Source organism: Colias croceus, chromosome 4 (assembly GCF_905220415.1).
Source record: "Colias croceus chromosome 4, ilColCroc2.1".
NCBI lineage: Eukaryota > Metazoa > Arthropoda > Insecta > Lepidoptera > Pieridae > Colias > Colias croceus.
The window spans coordinates 101,635-124,584 of NC_059540.1; the positions used below are offsets into that span (position 1 = coordinate 101,635).

Genomic DNA, 22,950 nt, shown 5'->3' on the forward strand with positions numbered 1-22,950 from the left:
GGTACTTAAAGTGCTACCATCATACCATCATAATAGCACAGATAAAATATAGAGGTAATAGGTACTATTAAATTATGAAAACGTGTCCTTTTCGAACTTTAGAGGAGTCGGTCGGTAATCGGTTGATCGGTTACGGGTTACAATATTGGTACACACTAACTACTGTCAAAACACACTGTGTTCTCGGTAACTCCAATCGTTCTTCAAATTTCAATTCTTGATTATATTATAATTATTATTCACGATTGCCGCTGTCGGTTCTCGCGCCCCGAACTCCCCGAAGCCGGCAGGCCGGCTGGCGGCAGGCGGCTGCGAGCAGCGAGTTGCGAGTTGCGACCTGCGGGCTGCGTAGTGCGTTAGTTACTCTCGGGCCGCCGTAGAGAGAGGTTGCGTCGCGTCGCTAATAACTTTGTCCTCACGTGTTCACTACTCGATCGAATAACTAATATGTTCAGTTTTTTAAATCGAATTTTTAATAAAAGATTAAAGTGTCCTATGATTGTGTGTGTTTTTCGCGGGAGTTGTGTGTAGACAGCTAGCGGAAAGGATAACGATGTGTTAAAACATGACAAGGTTTTTGTGGAGTGAAAGCGGTCAGTGAACGAACACAATGTTTCCGGCGGTGGTAGCGTTACTACTGCTGCTGGGATGGTCGGGGTCGGAGAGCGCGCGGCCGGCGCCCGTTGACGTGCCGCGCTGCTGCCCCGTGAACCACTCGCTGCCGGCCGAGCTGCTGCGCGCCGCGGCGCTGGACGCAGCCGCCGTGCCCGCGGCCTGCGCGCCGCAGGCCAACCCCACGTCCTGGGCGCCGCTCGTGTACGCCCCCGCGCGCAGCGTCTTCCTGGATCGCGGCCGGCTGCCATCGCACTGGCGCGTCGCCGATTCCGCCGTGCCGGCTTGCCCAGAACTTCGTGTGGTCTTCGAGCACGCGGCCTCTTACGCCTTGCTGGCGAACAACGGATCATTATTACTTAGAGGAGCGACGGCCGCCCTGCCGCCGTCCCGGTACTGCGCCGACACGGGGGCCGCCCTGATTTGCGCTGAAGACATGGGCGGTCGCGGGCTTTCGAAGTGCTGCGCCGAAGGCCGCGCGTTCGACGGGTCGCGGTGCGTGGAGGATTTGGAGCGCGCCGCCGAGGCGCTGAGGGAGCTGCAAGCGCTGGCCAACGGCAGCACGGTGAGCGCCGGGTGGCCGTCGTGCGCGGAGGGCTCGCGCTACTCGGTGGCGGGCCCGCTGAGTGCGGCGCGGCTGCTGGCGGACGGCGCGCTGGAACTGGCGGCGGGCGGCGCGCGGCTGGCGGCGGGCGCCTGGTGCGGCGAGGCGGTGGCGGGCGAGAGCGGCGCCCGGGTGCTGGCGTGCGAGGCAGCGGCGCGCGCGGAGCGGCCCGCGCTGAGCACGCGGCATGCGCTGTACGGCGCGGGGCTGGCGGTGGGCGCCGCCTTCCTGGCCGCGACGCTGGCAGCGGGCTTCGCTCTGCCGGCTGCGCACCACGCGCTGCACTGGCGCTGCCAGACCTATTATGTGGCGGCACTTATGCTGGGCGACGTCCTGCTGGCCGCTACGCAGCTGGCGGGAGACACGGTGCCTCCCACGCTTTGCCGTACCCTCGGTGAGCCTCGGATGTGCAGCTAGTGATTTATTTTCTAGTGCCGTGATTACTGATGTGACTTTTTTCTGTTCATGTGCGGTCGCTGAGCAGCCGTGTGTATGCACTTCCTCTTTCTGTCGGCTTTCTTCTGGCTCAACACGATGTGCTTTAACATTTGGTGGACATTCCGGTAAGTTCACATTTCAAGTTGATTCACATAGTTATTGCATCAAGTACCTACCCACCTAATTAATGCAAATTAATCAGGACAAAAGTGCCAAAAACTGACAATTATTGACAATGTAACCCCGGTGGTAGGTACTTTATTTATGAAAATAGTCAGTAGTGAATATCTATTAAGAGTGCCCATATAAATAAAGCAAAATTACCAATCTTCTATTAGATGATACGAGTAATATTCAAGACAAAAAATAAAATAGGTATATAAACTAAATGATATTTTAGAGGATTCTGTTTGATCAAAAACATAAAATATTAAAAGGTAAAACTGTACATTATAGGGCGTGGAGTTGAGAGTCGACAATTTTTTTGTGGTTAGCTATTGTCTTATGGAACCCAAATCTGAAATTTCACACCAAGGAAACTTTTAGTTTTTGAGTTACGAATTTTTGAAAATCGGAACATTACTTTAGAAAGTTACTCCATCTTGTTTTTGTTACGCATATTTATTATTTTGTCAATGTCAAATTTGGCGTAAAACAATTCGAGACGCTCCGCTCGCTGCGCTCGCTCCGCTCGATTGTTTAAAAAAAGTCTAACATAACCTAAACTTGTCTCGAGTTCGGAGAGTTTTTTTTTTCGTAAAAAGTTAAACAAAATAAATTAAGTGTCAAATTTGGCTATTCATTTGCATTTCACGTAAAACAATTCGAGACGCTCCGCTCGCTGCGCTCGCTCCGCTCGATTGTTTAAAAAAAGTCTAACATAACCTAACCTAACTTGTTTCGAGTTCGGAGTGTTTTTTTTTTTTCGTAAAAAGTTAAATAAAATTAATTACTCTATTTAATGGTTAGAAATGTTGTACTTGAAATAAATCACACTAAGCAGGTGCTGTGTGTCAGGTTGACATTGACAAAACAATAAATATGCGTAACAAGAACAAGATGGAGTAACTTTCTATAGTAATTTTACGATTTTCAAAAATTCGTAACTCAAAAACTAAAAGTTTCCTTGGTGTGAAATTTCAGATTTAGGTTCCATAGGACAATAGCTAACCATAAAAAAAATTACGACTCTCAACTCTACGCCCTATAATGTACAGTTTAGCCTATTAAAACACCAACAAAGTGCCAAAAAGTGTTTTATCGTGATAAAACCAAAACTAAAAGTTATTTTAGAAAATGCCTTGTCAAAACCCTCGCAAAAGTTTTAATATAGGTACCTACCTACCTAGTTAATTTATGAAAAAAAAATCATAATAGGTAAACCAGAGCGCCGAGACAACTGTCAAAACGCAAAGGAATAGAATCCGCTAGCGATAGGTAGGTAGGTACTAGCACAGACTAATAATAATATACTACGTATACAAGTACTAGGTACTTAATTGTCAAAAGCGTACGATATTTCGCTAAGGATTTGTTCACTCTACCAACGACGAAGACGACCACAAACAAAATTTTCATCCAGTCGCAATTTAACAAAATTGTGAAAAATACACTTAACTTTTTATAGATAATTTTATGATCTACAATTTTGGTAAAAAGTAATTTATATGATTAACTTACCGTCTCGGCGAAAATAGCAAAAAACCTATTTTTATATTAGTTAACTGTACTCGAATTTTTCCGAGTACCAGTATGTCGGGAAATTTTTATATTTTTATTTTGAAACAATTTTGTCAGGATGAAAATTTTGGTCGTGGTCGTCGTCGTCGTCGTGGGTAGTGTGACCGAACCATTACTAAAATATCATGACCGTATGTTAAAAATTAGCGTTTCTATTCCTTAGCGTTGTGCTTAGCGTTTATTCTATTCTCTGCCGTTAGTCTCACCCCCCATGTAAATTAGAAATCGTAAAAGTGTAAAAATTATTATGTTTGTGATCAAACAGAATCCTTGAAAATATCATCTAGTTTCATTTATTCCATCGTGCACACAAAACCGGATGACAACCTATGCCGTGTGCCTGTGTAATTGTGTATCACACTATCAGCTCACATCCCCGCTACTTTTCAAGTTATATTATTCGAAAATATGAACACCTCCCTTTACATATTGTATTTAGCCGCTTAACTCAATTTATAGAATACTAGTTTAACGCCCGCGGCTTCGCCCGCTTTGTCAAAACCTAATAAATTATATATAAAACCTTCCTCTTGAATCACTCTATCTATTAAAAAAAAACGCATCGAAATCCGTTGCGTAGTTTTAAAGATTTAAGCATACAAAGGGACATAGGGACAGAGAAAGCTACTTTGTTTTATACTACCTATGTAGTGATGAAATGTGCGTATGCCATTTTTCATCCATGAGATCCTACTACGACGTTATTAGGTAAAAACATCGTCCGAAAATCGGAAGTAGGCCAACCATGACATTTTTAAAATTCAAATTGTCGTTGTGTGTTTTTAGCGCGGTCTGGGGGACGGCCCGGGGCCCTGGGCTGCAGCCCATAAAGCCCATAGCCCGTAGGTAGATCCGGCCCTGCGTAATAACTACCTAATATCTCACTATCCACTCCATCCTATCTATACATAAACAAAAATACATAAAAAAGATACACAAATAGACCTACAGTTGCATTTCTAAAATAATAATTGAAGTATAATACTTAATAGGTACTTACATCATTTTTGTCACAATAATGATGTATTAAGTATAGTTATTACTATTGTGTGTGCCAAAACAAAACATTAATAGACACTTTAAGTATATTTATATTTTAAACCTTAAAATAATATCTGATACATCACCTACAAGCTATATTATACGGATGGAATATTGTGTGGCGGCGCAGGGACTTCCGGCCGACGTCGCTGGAGCGCGGGCAGGAGGCGTGCCGGCTGCGCGTGTACATGGTGTACGCGTGGGGCGGGCCGCTGCTGCTGGCCGGCGCCGCCGCGCTGCTGGACCGCCTGCCGCCCGTCGCCGCGCCCGCGTTGCTGCGCCCGCGCTTCGCCGTGCAGCGCTGCTGGTTCTACGGCGACATGGAGATCCTCGTCTACTTCTTCGGGCCCGTGGCCGTGCTGCTGCTCGTCAACCTCGCCCTCTTCGTGTCCACCACGCGCCAGCTCACCTGCGGCCTTTGGCGCCGCGACGAAGTCAAGTCCACATCCGAAAGGTTAGCCCGACGCCCCGACCGCTTCCCCTGTCCCCGTCACTCTCCAGGGAGATGCTATGAGACCATTTCGGCGGGGGTAAGCCGCCGACGATAGTTCTCATTGAAGAATACTAATAAATAATATAAATAATAATAAATAATAGGAAAATCTAAAATTTTGTTTATCGTTATTATACCTTTTTTTTATTATGGGGACTATCGGGGGTTATGTTACAAACGAGCTTCGAACATTATGTTGGCGTCCATTTGACGTGAAATTCAGTAAGTAACGACATGTTCTCGTGCAGGGCGGCATTGGGACGCGTGTGCGCGAAGCTGGTGGTGGTGATGGGCGTGACATGGGGCGCGGACGTGGTCTCGTGGGCCGCCGGCGGGCCGGAGTACGTGTGGTACGCGACGGACCTGCTGAACGCGCTGCAGGGCGTGTTCATCTTCCTGGTGGTGGGCTGCCAGCCGCACGCGTGGGCGGCGCTGAAGCGCGCGGCGGCCGCGTGGTGCGCGCGCGCGCCGCACGCCGCCGCGCACTCGTCCTCGCACCTGCCCTCGTGCGGCGAGTCGCTCACGCACACCACGGCGGCCGCCCCGGCCCCCGCGCCGGCCCCCGCGCCCGCCCCCGCGCGCCTGCCCATGGAGACCGTCTGCTGATGGACGCGATCTCCCCGAGACCAGTATTAATTACCCTACGAGATCACGTAGACGATTACTTTTGTATGACTGTCCGAAACGAGGCTCTGTATATACGTATTTTTAGTTAGGTAGGTATACACGTGTTTGTATATGTATGTATGAATGAGTTAATTTATATTGTGAAATTGACGATACGTCGCACGTGAACGTCTTGCCGTTCGATTGGCTGTTGAATAAATATTTGTGAGATTCGTCAAGATCGTTTCCTTTAACCCCATCATCCCCAAATCCCAACCCACGCTTACTCCGCGCCGGCCGCACTGCCGCACACGGCGCGCGCGTTTAAATCTTTTGTGTCGAAAAACGCTTTCTCTTTCACTTATTGTTAGTCGATTGACACGATTAAGTCATACATATAATAACTTATATCTGATATTGCATAAGCCAAGGTGACTTATCCCAAATGAGGAAAGAAAGATGTGTTTGGGACATGTGGAAAAACTCAAATACGTCGTAATTTATGGTGTAAATAAATAGTAGTACAGATAGAACTTAACGTATCGTTTCCGATTCTCAATCAGAACACTAACTTTTATCACAGAGATTTTAGAGTTGCGACTTGCAAAAATACTCAGACAAACATAAGTCAATTAAACCAAACAGTCCATGGCGAGAGCGAAACGTACGTAGTGTGCTGCGTGTACACAATAACACATTGCTGATGGCACACTGGCACACTATTGCTGCTCTTAGCAAAAGGTATTTGCCTGAATCACTACTTCGATCGCCGTGATATCAAGATTTTGTTCAATCCACATGAAACACTATAGTTTCTTACAGAAAAATTTTATCATCTTGGCCATTTTGTTCCTATTTATTTAAAAAAGTTTGAAATATCACGGTCATATTCTTAAGTAAAATTATTTAATCCAGATATATTTTATCTACTTCGCATAGTTACCCCAAAGGCCAAACTGTATGTAACTGTAACAATATGCATGAAAAGAAAATGGCTCCCCAAATAGACACTTCATCGTAATGAGGGTTAAGTGGTGAAGTATATCGAATGATAGTGGGAAGTAAGGTACGTATGGATGTGTTTATGTGCGCGTGTCTGTGTGTGTGTGTGTGCACGCAGCCGGCGGAGGTCGCGGCCGCTTTCACCGCGTCCGACCGGTCTCTTGCGGTCTCGAGTCTCGCTCTGGGCCCACACTCAACTATTTCTTCAAATATTTTTTTACCTACTAGCTTTCCGCCCGCGGCTTCACCCGCTTTGACTATAAACTCTGAATCACAATCAAGTATCAATTATTATAAAAAAAAACCGCATCAAAATCAGTTGCGTAGTTTTAAAGATTTAAGCATAGGTACAATAGAAAGAGACAGAAAAAGCGACTTTGTCTTAAATACTATTAGTCGACGATTAGTCGATGATAAATCGTAAATTATATATATACAAAAATTTGATAACGCTTAGTCGAAATTCTCGCCAGAAGTAAAACAAAAATGTATACACATCCTCTATGTTTTTGTAATAATTTGTTAAAGTTTTTAAAGTTTCTTAACAATGATAGACTCCGAGTATCGTTTATTTTATATTCTACCACCAGTAATCAGATATAATCTGCCTTCGAGCAATAGGTAAACGTTTTTCTCATCCGTTGCCCATTTATTGATATATCACCTACTAACATAAAGGGGTTTGGGTAAAGTTGGCGTCCGCGTCGTGATGAACATTCGCGGCCCGTGGATGAAACTTGGATATTTTAAAAGAACAATATATTATTGTGAGCAAAAGTTATTATGGACATAAATCTCGAAACGTGTTAGGAACAGAGATTTACCTAGAATCTAGATGATTTATTATAAGATTTTTCTGGTTTCTCCTTTATTTATTTAAGAATTCTAATAAAAATGATGTATATAAACGCAACGTATTATAAGTACACAGTATACACAATATATAATATTATTACAATATTATCCAAATTTCATCACTGGCCGCGCAAGCCCGACGCCACTAGCCCATACAAAAGTACCCAAACCCCTTTATGAAATGCAGTTTTTGTCATTGAACAATATTCGGAATATTATGACTCGATATAAACTGCAACAGGTGTTGTTATGTTTATTGGCCACAGTCGGCAGCCTGCACTCTGCAGTATTGAGGCGTGAGTGAAGGCCGTCGCGTCGACTGCGTGTGTGTGTGTGTGTACAGCACGCGGCACACACACAGGCTCGGAACCGGCTACGGAATGCCCACACCGGAGCTCGATCACAGCGCAAAATGCAAATGTCAAGGCATTCGATGCACAACTTAAATCAACACTTAAATTTTGTATAAAATTAGGCTATTAAGGCCGTTGACCCCTGACATGCAGCCTCGCAAGGCCGGGAAGCAATTTATTTGTTATTTTTAGGTAGTAGTTTATTAACTATTTGTCATAGTTTGGAAAGTGGTCACTTTTAGTTAATGAGTTTTAACTTTATACTTTATAGTTTATTGTTTATCAAAAAATTATTATTAAATAGTAATCCAGTGGTGCTATCTATCCATTCTTTCTGTATACACATAGAGTTATGTTCGGTATGCGCTGCTTGGTATGCGCCGTGCGCCGGCAGCCCTCGACCGTCCGCGACAACCGCGCAACCGCTTATGTAATGCGCTAACCGCTAATATTGTGGTAACACTAATTTCCCCGCGGGCCGCTCGGTTGACGTGCAAGGATGCGTTTGCGAAAGATTACCTACATCGAGTTTCACTTTCCTCTTTATTGATCAATAAAATAAATAAATATATATATTTATATCGTACGTTAGCCGATAGTGATCGAAACTTTGAATCGTGAGCCGGAGGTGGGTGTTGTGTCGAGCAGTGCACCACAGACTACAGAGCACCGCGCACACTGCCTCGGCGCCGCTCCGCTGCCACGCTGTTCCTACGTCTGTGGTATTGTCTTGGGCCGGAACACTCGACATTCCGACGCTTGCCAGTGATCGAATTCCTACTAGAGCTATCGCTAAACACTTGTACGCAGAATTCAATTAGATGCGTCAAGTGTTTATGGATGTAATGGTTCTTTTTATTAATTGTATGATAGGTAGTTTGGATCTCAATGAATTGAATAAATGAAGCCGTAATGTATAATCTATAATCACTACATAGTCTAACAAAATCGCTTTTTCTATCCCCTATGTATGCTTAAATCTTTAAAATTACGCAATAGATTTTGATGCGGTTTTTTTAATAGATAGAGTGATTCAAGAGGAAGGTTTTAGTTTATCTATACTAATATTATAAATGCGAAAGTAACTCTGTCTGTCTGTCTGTCTGTTACTCAATCACGCCTTAACTACTGAACCAATTTGCATGAAATTTGGTATATAGATATTTTGATACCCGAGAAAGGACATAGGATAGGTTTTATCCCGGAAATCCCACGGGAACGGGAACTATGCGGGTTTTTCTTTGACTGCGCGGGCGATGCCGCGAGTGGAAAGCTAGTTATAAATATTTAAACCCACAAGACATTTTTTCTTAAATTATATCATCATCACTACATTGTATAAAACAAAGTCGCTTTCTCTGTCCCTATGTCCCTTTGTATGCTTAAATCTTTAAAACTACGCAACGGATTTTGATGTGGTTAGGTTTTAGACAAAGCGGGGGAAGCCGCGGGCTGTAAGCTAGTAATTTATAAGGTTTTAGACAAGCGGGCGAAGCCGCGCGTGGAAAGCTAGTAATATTATAAAGCTGAAGTTTGTTTCTTTCTTGAACGCGCTAATTTCAGGAACCACGAGACCGATTTAAAAGATTATTTCTCTGCTAGATAGTCCATTTATTGATGAAGGCTATTATAGGCTATATTATATCATTACGCTATGGCCAGGATCAGGAGTGAAATAAAATTGTAATTCTGAGAAGACATTGATGAACTGTTCTTTCCTCTACTTATTCCTAAAATATATGACGAGATGTTATATTGATATAATTATTATTATTCACTTATTCAGCGTTAAAAATAAATTGTTTTGTGTGGTCGCTGAGTCAAGTGGAGCTGTGACGTCACTGGGTGGCGCCTACGCCGATAAAACGAATACTTTAGTAAAGTACGTGAGTGCCGAGTGGATGCCAGAGGAGTTTTTCCTCCTACCAATCGACACCATCGCCTGTTCCTAATGCAGCATCTTATTCATATATAAGTAGTATATACTTACATAACGTTATTACTACATCGTTAAATGAAACAAAATTCTATCAATTCATTCAACTTAGAAGCGCTCTATATCAAATTAAATATTCATCTTAGTTTAAACGCATGGATGGCATTGTTACCAGTTTTTCACGATCACTTAAAAATAATCTAAGTAAAACATTGAGTAATATCATGGAATATATACCTACTCTAATGGTATCAAATATGACAGAGTCAACGGAGACTTGTAAACACAAGTCCGTACCTTGTTAAACCGTACTTACGACTTGTTAAACCGTATCCCATTAAGAACCCATATATGGTTGCAGCCTTGCAGCCTGCAGCGTCTCCCTACATGGATTTTAGATACTGAACATACCTACCTCTAGACCTGAATTATCGGTTTATAACTCAAATTATTGTCTGCTGATGATACTGTTACTGAGCCCGATCGTGTAGTCATGTCGTTCGTAAGAAACAATTTTGTAACATGTAATAAATAATAATCTACACTAATATTATAAAGAGGAAAACTTTGTTTTTTGTTTGTTTGATTGTAATTAATAAGCTCATAAACTACTGGACTGATTTTAAAAATTCTTTCACCATTCGAAAGCTACATTATCCACAAGTAATATAGGATCTTCCCGGAAATATACCGGAAATTCCACGGGAACGGGAACTATGCGAGTTTTTCTTTGAAACCGCGGGTGAAGCCGCCGGCGGAAAGCTAGCATTCTATATTATAATACCATGACTCAATCAAAAATAATATTATAAAGAGGAAAACTTTGTTTTTTGTTTGTTTGATTGTAATTAATAAGCTCATAAACTACTGGACTGATTTTAAAAATTCTTTCACCATTCGAAAGCTACATTATCCACAAGTAATATAGGATCTTCCCGGAAATATACCGGAAATTCCACGGGAACGGGAACTATGCGAGTTTTTCTTTGAAACCGCGGGTGAAGCCGCCGGCGGAAAGCTAGCATTCTATATTATAATACCATGACTCAATCAAAAATATTATGTCCTAAATGTGAGAGAAAAGGGTATGTAGGTTAAAATTTGTGTCGATATGATAAAATTTCAACAACATAACATTGTTCTCATTTTCTGTTTATGAAGTACCTACATCATAAAATACTGTAATGTCCATCTAATATCTGACCTATATAACATATTATCTTTGATGGTAAAAACTTGAAGTGGATAGAAGATGGAGATTGGGGTGCTTGTCGCGAATACCTACCTACCTAAAGTGCACGTGAGCGATGCCGTAAAGGAAAAAAAAAAGTAAGTAGTTTGCTATTGTAATGATATTATGTCTACTAGTCAATAGTCATCTCTATGTTGTAATTATCATATTATACCTAATGTCATTTTCGTCCCTCAAATTAGTAATATGCTGAAAATATTTTCTCATGAATCCAACAATGAAAGAATGCAAAATTATCATGGACTAGGTACCTAATTAGATTTTGTATGAACTGGTGTCGGTGGTGGCGCCGGCGCCGGCTCTCGTCACGGTGACGTCATCACCGATAAGCCTGCTTTTAACATTCCACCGACCTCCCCCCCTCGAACCGCTGATGAGCCGGGAGCTGCACGCGTCGTTCTGCAGCTCATCGACAACTATCTAGCGCTCGCTGTGACCCATATCTTGAGCAGCTCGAGAGACGACCACGCATCTGGTTAGAATCGGCACAAATCCGAATACACTGACTCATTGTGAAGCATTAGATTTATCATGTATCGATACATCTCGACGTTTTATAGGTCATTTTGTTGGCGAACAGATGCTGGTTAATCGAAGATGGTTCTAAAATATCTATGAAAAATGGAACGTTTAATCATCACAATTCAATGTTTGATGCATAATATTTCCGAATATTTTTTCACCAAAGTTTTAGTTGATATAAATTAAATTCAATTTTGTAACAAATAATGTATATTATTATTTATTAGCAGTACACTAGGTAGGAGACTTAGGACACAAAGTGGTGAGTACGCGACACTGACCGCGCCGCTTCTAATGTAAGTATTTCTCATTGGGGCATCAGATCCATTGTGTTTGTTGTGAATGTGTGCCGCCGGCTCATTTAACAGAAGTATTCAATACTCCCTTTTTCGCGTCGAACATTTGCATCCTTGCGCTGCGATGGCCGCGGGGGTGCGGGGCGGCGGGGCGCGGGCTGGGAGGGGGACGACCACTAAACAATCCGGTTAGTGTTCTGTGAAAGACACTCGACGCCTTGTACATTGTACAATAGCCATAATTCGATTTGCATGTGTAAGTAATAAGATTCCAACAATCGTTGCGCTCATCGATCAGAATTATATGACGAATCACGAATGCTCTTTGTTTGAACACTTAACCCACATTTTATCACGTTTTCTTAGATAAAACAATTAGGTATTGGATTAGCGATTTTAGTAAACCGAAGACGTACGTGATAGCCTAAAACAGCAATTTGACAGCAGCTATAACTGATAGCACACATAATTGCATCATGCATAATGCATAGGTATATACATTATACATATATGTTACCGGAAATGTATTTAATCCGTAATTGTATCCGTAATTCCTAAAATCGTACGGAAATGTGTGAAATAAATTATTTTATACACATTTCCTAGGAAATCTATACATTTCCTAAATAGCTATCGGAAATGTAAAACATTTAAGATATTGATATGTCGCAGGCAAATTGTAAATAATCTGGCCGTTTACAAACGGTCGGCATTTTGTAGTTACTATGCCGATAATTCGTAATCAGAAATTTTTGGTTTGGATAAGGGGGTGGGTTAGGTTAGGTTCGTGTTTTTTAAAACTACACAGAAATAGGAGCCCCACGAAATGGGGCTCCGTCGGCTCGCGACCGTCTTTTTGTAGAATTTTGGAAAAAGACGAATTTTCGGCATATTAAAACAGCTAGCCGTACTGTAATACGGCGGATTGTACTATCCGACTGAGCCAAATATACGCGAGGACAGCGGGACGAGGGGACTGATTACTTGCAAAATGAAAATTTTATTTTATAAGAATAAATATAAGTTGATTTTGTGATATTTACGTTAAAAGTTAGATAGTTGATTTTTAAAATGTTAATTAGTAAGATAATAATATGAACATAATATTAATATTACAATTTTACGGTATGACTGTTACCCGATTGTATCAATAAGAGCTATAATAAAAAAATAACGACGTGTTTTATTACAGAAAGCATTTACTTTACACATTTCCTAATACTTACGATATTGGAAATTGTATACAATTCCTAGAAAGATTATACATTTCCTAGGATATGCATGCATTAAATAGTTTTTTAAACAATATTTTATACATTTCCTAAATGGTATCGGAATTGTACACATTTCCTAGGAATTATATACAATTCCTTGATTTCATACATTTCCGGTAACATATATACAAATATACTTTTGCATTATAATATCAATTGTTTTAAAATTAGTGAAAATATATAGCTTTCACTAACCAATTGTTGTTTTTTTATAGGTACTAATAAAATTAAAAAAATAACAGTGTTATCAATTTTGAATGACCAACGTTGCACATTGCTTTTAAGTTTCTAAATTCTTCAATTGGAAAAACGATGCTAATATTATCAAGACTGTCTGGAAGGTTATGTTATTTCAATGAATTGGAGAAAATCTACGGGGAGATTGTATTTTTGCGAATGGTCCGTGGGTTTATATCGATCGAATGTCCCCCGGGCGGCCGCGGCGCGGCGTCCTGCTTCTTTTGTTGAGGGTTGAGGGACGCCTGCGCGCGCGCACTGCTTCCTGCTATCTCTCCGCTCATTTATTGGCATGATAATAAAGATGAGCGACATTCGCTCATCTTTATTGATATTATGAACATGACTTTTTCTTTGTTGCGAATTGCTTAAATTATCCACAATGTATTAAATATTAATTATAAGTCTGGTTAAAATGTTATTAACTTCGCAATATCTCCAATTTTCTATCAGTGGGTACGTGCTCAGGATCCAAAATGTCTCAGCAAGCGACCTTATCGGCTCGTTAGTTAATGGCCTTTGCGTGTGTGTGAGTGGGCCGTGCGCCTGTGTGCGTGGCGGTTAGTCATCGAAGGCCACGGTATCGGGTTTCGGTACAATAGTTCGTCTTTACTAATAATATTCCGGTCATTGTACTAGTAACGATTCATTATTATTTAATATTTGTCTTTTAATAATTAATTTCTTTAATGCGGTGTGGTAATTATTATCTGTTCGGGGAAGTTGCGTCTGTTCGTTGTAAATTATTACTGTCGAGTTTCAGTAGACACTAGACAGTTATTCATGTTTTGGAAAGCATTGTTATTTCCATTGCAAACACCTACAATTATATTGCATGTGTGTGTGCAGCCTACAGCCTTGTATTGTAGCGTCCGGTAATACGATACAACCTGTGGATGGCCACGCGCGGTGCGCTCCACTTCTCCTCAGCTCCACTGATCCACGGGATCCACCGCACAGTTCCCCTATACGATAAGCATTAAAATAAAACCATTTGTATATTCAATATTTTATATTTTTTAATTATTTCATACGAAGAGTTCAATCTAGTTGATCTAATATTTTTTTTCGAAATATATAGACGACGATTTATATTTTAACGTGATCGCAACAAGACGTTAACAGACGTGGTAAGATTTTATCGTTTGATATTTGTTATGCCATTCCCGTGTAAAAATATCTAAAGTACTTAACGGATGATCTATTACGATATGCGAAGGGTGTCAGCTAGTGGTTATCTTAATTTTACGGTGTACCGTTGCCTACTACTGTCTTCAGACTAATTATACATAGTTACTATTATTGTCGAATGGTAGTGAAGTGCTTCATCTATATTCCGCGCCGCCGCGGCCGCCGCAGCTCCATGAGATAATGCGGTTGAGCACCAATTTGCCGCTCCACTGATTAGTGTTACAATTACACTATTTTAATTACATTTCTTCGATTTTGATTTAACTTCTCTCATATATCAAAGTCGAGTTCCTACTTATTTAGAACAATGTTCTTAAGTCTATTTGCTATTTATTTGTCTACACTACCTAATACCTTCTAATTTGTTTTTATCAATGTAATAATAGTCTGAAAACTTACCTGATCCTACTAATATTATAAATGCGAAAGTTTGTGAGGATGTGTGTGTGTTTGTTACTCTTTCACGCAAATACTACTAAACCGATTACAATGAAATTTGGCACACATATAGAGGGTAACTTGGATTAACACATAGGATAGGTTTTTCCCGGAAATCCCAAGGGAACGGGAACTTTGCGGATTTTTCTTTGAAAACGCGGGTGGAGCTGCGGGCGGAAAGCTAGTATATTATGTGGGTTGTCATTATTTTCCATTATATAAAATTTATTTGTGTTCTAGTCCAAGCAAGGTAAATACATTATAATGCAAGCAAGTATGATTATCTAAATTCTAAACGTAGGAAGATGTTCATCACATGAATGATGAAAGTCATAAAAATGGCCTCATTCCTTTGTTTAAAGCACAAAACCAAATTTTAGGAAATTGTAGAACATGTTTTAAATTCAAAATTGTAAGCAAATTATTAAACAAAGACTGGTTTAGCTTGAGGTTATAAATGAAGGCACATTCTGTAAGCGCTTATAGGCGTATTTACGATTTTACAAGAAACTTATTGTGCGAGTCGGTTTAAGCCAACATTAAAATAGCACTTCTGGGAAAGGACGTTTTATGTAATTCAAAGTCCGGTGAACGCGGTCTTGTGTTACTTTCTCAGTAATTACATAAGTGATAATTCCGGAGACGGGCTCGGCTCAATGGTAGCCTGTTTCTTATCTCGGCTTATCGCTAGTGCGAAACTGGGCTAATTGTTTAGGGACAATGCACACAATAGTACCTATTCTTAACATTTAGTTAAATATTTCTGGAATTTCTATGAAACGCTAGAGCGACCGTTAATCCTAAATATTTTGGTAAATACAAAACTAGTCGATGTTTTCGTGAACCTATCTGCGATAAGGGAAATTCTATTCATGCGTTCGAATTTGGAAAAAAATAATAATTTATCAGTATTAATTATATAAATTTATTAATTATGCAAATTACTTGAAAGTTGAAATCATATTTGAGCCTTCAGTACAGACTACGGAGTGGTATTAATTTAGCGTTTACATGGGCACTGGGCACTGGGCAGCGCACCGCGAGGCTGGTATGCGGTCACCGCGCCGCCCGCGCCGTCTCTCGTCGCCTCAGCTTCCGCACCGCTAATGACTTCTATATTTAGAGGACTGCTCATTAGCAAATAATCGTATTATTCTAACTAGTTATGACAATTTTGTCATTGCAACCGACAAATTGACTTACCTAACTAGCCTGACCTAAGCGCACTTTATTCCGATTTAATTGGCAGAACTATATATATTTTAAGCACAATTTGCTTTTACCCATCGCAAAGTTAGATAATAATAAATTTAAAATGGAAAATTTGCTGAGTTCAAAAGCGGGAACGAGCAAAAAGTTTTCACTTCATAATATCATATCGATGTGAGCCGTGACGAGGGATCGCCTTCGATATTAGTTCGAGGACATCTTTTGTGAGATATCTAATAACTCGTTTCAAACTTTTTGTCTTTTATTTGCAGAGTGGAATTCATGAATTTCGGTTTATTATTGTTGACATAAAAAGTAATTCAAGTTCAATAATAAGTCACAGTTCTTTTCTTATCACAAGTCTTGTAATATTACTTAGGTAATTCAGTTCCAGAACTACAAATTATTGATATTAAATCAAAAGTATAAACCGCGTACTGTTGCCATTTGCCATACAATATTATGATGGAATATTATGAAGACGGACGTCCGCGTAATGGTGATATTAAACAAACAAGTGACGTAGCCGTGGAAGATACGATCCACAACAGCCTTTGTTAGAACTGAAGATGTAAACATTACTTCTTGCGTGTGGTTATGTGGTATAGACAAAACAGCGGATTTTTTAGTCACTACGTTATTTCGTGAGAACCACTGCGAAATAGTTCCCAATGCATAAGCTTATATTGCTATTTGCTGACAATAGGATATGAAAAGAAAAGATAATATTTAACCTTAGGTGTTGCATTAATCTTAGTGTTAGCCATGACTGTCCTTTTCTGTGACGTCATCTGTGCAAAATTTACTTTCGCATTGTGAAATGTTATACAAAACTATTATTTTTTTTTAGTTCTGGTTATTGAAATTAGGATTAACAACTGATGCAATTAGAAACAAACGACTGCATTGAAAAAGTTTACTGTTTTGTATTTCTTTCTTTACATATAAACTAATAATTTTCAATGCTGTTTTAGCATCTTTGGCATATTTCTCAGTATATAGTTATCGAATAATAATTTCATAGTTTCAGCTAAATCCAAACTCGTGATAGGTTGCTCTAATAAATGAAATTAGCATTAAACTGTAAGATAGTTTATGCATACCATCAAATTATATCGTTGTTGTTATTGCGCATCAGCTTGTTTTGATTTCTTAATCATGTAAAATTCACTCCCACACCCACATTCGTTGTTTACAATTATCTAGAAATCTGTGGTAAATAACTTTTATCTTATTTCTTTCATATTATTAGTACTGATAAAGGATCATTCTCACCTTCATTATATAAAATTTTGTTTATTAAACCTAAATTTTTGGTTTTGAATCTACCGCTTGCTAGGTCATCTCACCCTATGATCTCACCTAGTCTCACCTAGTCTCACTAGTTTACTTAAAGTGACCAAAAACATCAGACAAAAACAACTGAATAATAAGAAGCAAAACAACTTTTTACAAGTCGCGGTCGAACTCGCAATTGATTGTCAGTTGAATGCTAATTGCTTCTAAATTAGGAGAACTATTAGCGATAACGCTGTTATCGTCTTCGTCCGACAACCGACAAGATACTTCATACAGGAGCGGGCGCCGCAGCCGGGCACACAGCGCACACAGCAGTCCGCACTATAGAACGTCACTATATAATATTATGTATTATTGTCATCTGTGTTATCAAGCCGCTCATTGGAATTTGCTTTGGCGTGTTTTTAAAGCCCATCGTGTATTTCTTTACGTTCTTGTACTTTATAGAAAATTCGCGCCACTTTTACATTATACATATAACGTTAGATATTTTTAGAGGTGTAGACTATTTTTCTTAGCATTTTATCATCTATATCATCATATATCTCATCAATAATACAATTCAATTCTCAAATCCGGTTTAAAATACATAATTAGACAATGTATATGCAAATAGTTGGTGTGGGTGTTGATAGGTTGAGCGTTTGTTGGCACGCCTTGTAGAGCATCTTCCGAATCGTTCTAATTGATTCAGACGAATAACATAAAAATATAATAATTCCGTATTAGACCTGAATAGTGAATTGTAAAAATGCGAAATGTACTTCCTGTCGAGCGTGGAGGTACCTACAAAAATAATTAATCGCTATAAAATAAAACTAGGTTAATATAAAACATAGTTAGAAATTCATGCGTAAGTAATTAACACAAAAATATTTGATACTAGCTTCCGCCCGCGACTCCGTCCGCGCGGATGTCGGTCTTTGCGTGGATGGTTTATTTCTCCATTTTGAGTAACTCGGACAATGACATCTTATAAATATCTATTGGACCCAAATACGGCTAGATCTATAATAATACGCAACGTGTGTTCGCGGAACCTACTACAGAACAACGTCTATGGATAACTGAAAAATTGAGATTTATTTTTTTTCTACGTATTTTTCCAGGATAAAAAGTATCCTATTTTACGCCCAGGATAATAAGGTATAATTATACCAAGTTTCATCGAAATCGAACCGGTAGTTTTCACGTGATGTCTTCACATACAGACAGACAGACAGACAGACAAAAATTTTTTTAATCACATATTTGGGTTTGGTATCGATCCAGTAACACCCCCTGCTAGTTATTTTTTCAATATTTTCAATGTACAGAATTGACCCTTCTACAGATTTATTATATGTATAGATAACATTTAGTTATAGGCGTAAACATTGCAGATCATTATAATTATTATGATTTGTTTAATTGTGGTTTTTATGTAAACTCAAATTTAGAAATTGTTAAAATGGCGGTATTACACGTAGTATATTATTATTAGTCTGTGGTATTACTATTGAGCATCATCGAAATTATTGTATGTTTGGTAACTTGTGAGTCAGCTGTGTTACACCATGCGTACCTACCTATGTCATAGGAACTACCGAGTTTAATAACCTACTTTCATGTCAGCGTTTCAAAAGTATATTTGCAAGTGATTTTTGGAAGCAAAACCGTTTTAATTATACTTAGAATTTTACGAGCAATGTGTTACTTTTGGAAATACACAAATAGACATACTTGGGCGAATTTAGTGATAATATAAACTTGGCAAAAATTTATATAATACCATTAAAACAGACAAAGCCAAACCAATTAGATCAAGCTAAATTCATTATCCATTAAGTTAAGATTCCAGGGCAGGAGTAGTGAGTGATAAGTAGCTGAATTAGACGATAATTGTTTTCGCTCGCGCTTCCGCAGCTCGGAGGTTGCATCATTAATTAGCCGAGCCAAGCCGGATGGCGGATGCAGAGGTGGAGATGAAGCATGAGCCGTGACTCAGCGCAGGATTACACGGGGAAATTCGTGGGCTTGTGTAAGTTTGCGCTAATGGTGTAATAAGACGATCGTCGTTCATTCATGTTTGTATTCGAAACGTAATACGTGCTACTTTTGGCACCATCTTTGCATAAATATTAGTAGTATTTTTAATGAATATAGGAAAGTAATCACATTCATAATTTAAATTACTGTTGTCTGACGGTGCATTTACATTAAACGAGCGAATGCTCATTCTAATCCCACGGTCAAATTATTTTAGTTTAAACAGGCGTATAGCATTATTTCGTTGTTCTTAGTGCGTTCGAAACTAGAAAGGATTTTATGCAATGTTCTAATACTGAACAACAATGAAAATGAATACCAATTATTGTTTACACTAAAAGATCACTAAATAATACTCTAGCTCTCTTGCTCTAGCTTTATGTTGAAACGGATCCTTTTTTTATTCAATTAGCACTCGTATTCGAAATATGCGCCAAAAAACTGACGGATAAGATAAAACAAATTACGTTTTATTTAATTACAATTTTATCGTTCCTTCACATCCTTTTTTTAATAGCAGTAAATGTTTTTCGAGCAAACTTTCTACGAACATAGAATTCGGGCCTGCAATACGGCCTATTCACATTTCACTTTCTGACGTCGACCGCTGACCGCGCGCGGCGCGGGCGGTCGCGCCGACCGCCGACCGACTGACATCAATCGTGTTGTTTGCTGACGATTAACTTTACACTGCGCCGTGTGTCTCCGGTACACACTTGTAAATCTAATTAATAGGGCCATGAAATTGTAACACGGCTTAAACATTAAGATGCTTTGTTAAATTACGGTTATAAATACAGTTTATTATAATTTGTGTCTGGAAAGTGTTTTATCTTTTATAGTGTTTTATTTTTCTTTGTGACAGAGCTATGTAATAGCAGAAAAGCAACGATTTCATAATTATAATACTAACATAGTTATTAAGGTCATCTTACTAACAACTATAATATTTGAAATAAATTAAATAAATAAATAATTATTTGTTGAATTTAGAGATAAGAGTATATTTTAGGCTCTATATTATTTTATCATAAGAATTATTTGAATTTGAATTCGAATCATATTCATGAATGTTGGTGAAAGTGTCAATAATATGTGATATTCTATCAAAAATTATATCATTAAAATATCCACAAGCACAAGTAAATGATTATTATATTACCAGCTACACTAATTTTGTCTCAACGGGTAGCTTGCAAATATTTTGCTTAGGAAATTCGTGTCATTCAAGATAGTTGATTGGAGTATGTAATATAAGATTAGTATTCTGTGATATAAGACTCGGTTATATTTAATGAGAAGAGAGAACCTTACTTCACAATTCACAAGATATGAAGAAGGAAGTACCTAGGCATTATTTAATCGGAAATGTACTGCTGGCAGCTGGGATTGAGTTATGAACCACATGAGGTCTGCTCCATTTTTCGCTGTCTGGAATTATTAATAATAGAAATAGTTTGAAAAATGGATCTACAATTTAATAAACGGGTTTGTATTGGTTGGTACGTGTCAGAGTTGCGAGGAGAAGAGGACTACAGAGACAAAGGCTTCGCATTCCGCTCTCAATATGCTCGCTATGAATTTACAGTGAGGTATGATATCCAATAAATATAGGTACCTACCTAGTAAATATATTTCAGTTATTTGGAGAAAAAGTTTTTGTAGTTCATTTATTTCCGTTATACATCATTGTAATTTGTATGGTATATATTGTGTAACGGTATATATTATGTATGTATGTTTTTAATATGAGGCACGTGGCAAGCGGCGCCGCGTGTAAACAGTGGGTGCTGCCTGTAGCCCTTATCTGATTGTTCAGAGCTCAGCAAATGAGATAAACCAAATACTGCACATGCTTCATTCTATATTTGTATTTTGAGACACAGATTACTCAATTTGATTGAGGTACCTTTACTTTGTTCATAAGTCAGTCCTATTAACGGGAATGCTTATAAGGTCTTGCTGTTCCTTGAGTCTTCACTCTTCAATACGAAAAAAAAAAAAAATTAAATTACGGTCAGTAAATCTTTCCGGAAATAATACGGTCATACGGAGCATTTATGACTTACTAAAACATTAAAGCGTTTCTGTTACTATTAAAAAAAGCAGGTGAGGTTGTTAGTTTTAATGACTTGAATGGTCTAGCATTCGAGTCATTACGGCATGTTGAATCTACTACACATGTGCTGCAAAGCGGCCACGAATGGGACCGGAATCAGATTTCTTGGAACTAATTCTTACGTTTTTACTATCAACTTTATATTTAGTCGTTTTAAAACAGACATCTTACTTAACTTTACTAATACAATCAATAGAAATGAAAATAAACGACCCTAATTCCGACCTTTCAAATGAAAAGTTAATTAATCGCGACAAGGAAGCGATGATGGCGGGGTTTCATTTTGACGTTTAATGAAGCATTTTCTTAGAAATTAGAGAAAGCTCGTCGTCGGAATGCCGACATTTGTGATAATTGTAATTGGTAGATAATAATATGTACCAGTAATCAGTATGCAAGTTTTATAATAAGTACGCAGAAATATAGTATAGATGTCATTTAGAAAAAAGATAAGAAAAAAGACACTAGTCTTTTACAACGTAACTAACAATACTGAGTAGTTTTTTTTTTTTTTTTTTTTTAAAGGCACCCGTCATCACAGGGTGTTCGCGCCACCTCTGGATTATAGTCCAGAGACTTTTCTTGCTTTTTTTTTAACATACTGGAAATATTAACATACTGGTTACTCACATAATATAAATATAAATAAGGTACAATTAAAATTATAAGAGCTTAAATTGAATTACAATATAAAATATACAAAATAAAAATTCAATAAAAACACGGCACAAAAACACTCAACTTAATCCTATATCACAGTTAAACTAATATCACACACTACTTATTTCTTTGGTTAACTACGACTACAATATGCTTACAATATTGCAAGAACGCATCCCTACACTTGTCCCCCAGGGCGGAAGGCAGATTCTCACCCGTCATCGCCATGCCCAATTTTTGCTCAATAGCATATCTATTGCTTGCAAAAATTGGGCACTCGAGTAACAGGTGAGGAACCGTCTCCTCTACTCCGGGCTGACATAGACATGAATACTGAGTAGTTAGGTACTTACTTAGTCTTAGTAAAAGTTGTGAAGGCCAAAATAAGTAATAAAAGTTGTGAACCCGCTTTATCTAAGCCTTATAAATTAAATAGGTACTGAAATCTTCCACTTGAATCACTATATCTATAAAAAAAAAAAAAAAAAAAAAAAAAAACTGCGGCAAAATCCGTTGCGTATTTTTAAAGATTTAAGCACAATATATTATAGTTATAGTTTATACCTACTATGTAGTGATTGTGTAATTGTAAACTTAACACAAATGTGAATAAAAGATCACATAGTAATAGTTATTTCGTTTAAATAGTAGCATGTATGTAGCTAAGTAGCATACACAGTAAGTGGGCGGGGAGCATCTACTGCGCTGTGTTGACACTGCGATACGGCCGGTAAACGGGTACGGA

The 22,950-nt window shown here is 38.9% G+C and overlaps 1 protein-coding gene across 1 annotated transcript; it reads left to right on the forward strand.

The window, feature by feature from the left end:
- The first annotated feature begins 336 nt into the window (after positions 1-336).
- LOC123691266 (probable G-protein coupled receptor Mth-like 1) lies at positions 337-5,770 on the forward strand. The gene is made up of 4 exons (XM_045635566.1): positions 337-1,610; positions 1,701-1,779; positions 4,566-4,889; positions 5,177-5,770. The coding sequence occupies exons 1-4, from the start codon at positions 611-613 to the stop codon at positions 5,532-5,534; spliced, it is 1,761 nt and encodes a 586-aa protein (XP_045491522.1). The 5' UTR covers positions 337-610; the 3' UTR covers positions 5,535-5,770.
- The last annotated feature ends 17,180 nt before the right edge of the window (positions 5,771-22,950 follow it).

Coding starts and splice junctions, on each gene's coding strand:
- LOC123691266 (XM_045635566.1), top strand. CDS start 611: ATGTTTCCGGCGGTGGTAGCGTTACTACTGCTGCTGGGATGGTCGGGG. Junction 1,780..4,565: donor AACATTTGGTGGACATTCCG/GTAAGTTCACAT, acceptor GTGGCGGCGCAG/GGACTTCCGGCCGACGTCGC. Junction 4,890..5,176: donor GTCAAGTCCACATCCGAAAG/GTTAGCCCGACG, acceptor GTTCTCGTGCAG/GGCGGCATTGGGACGCGTGT.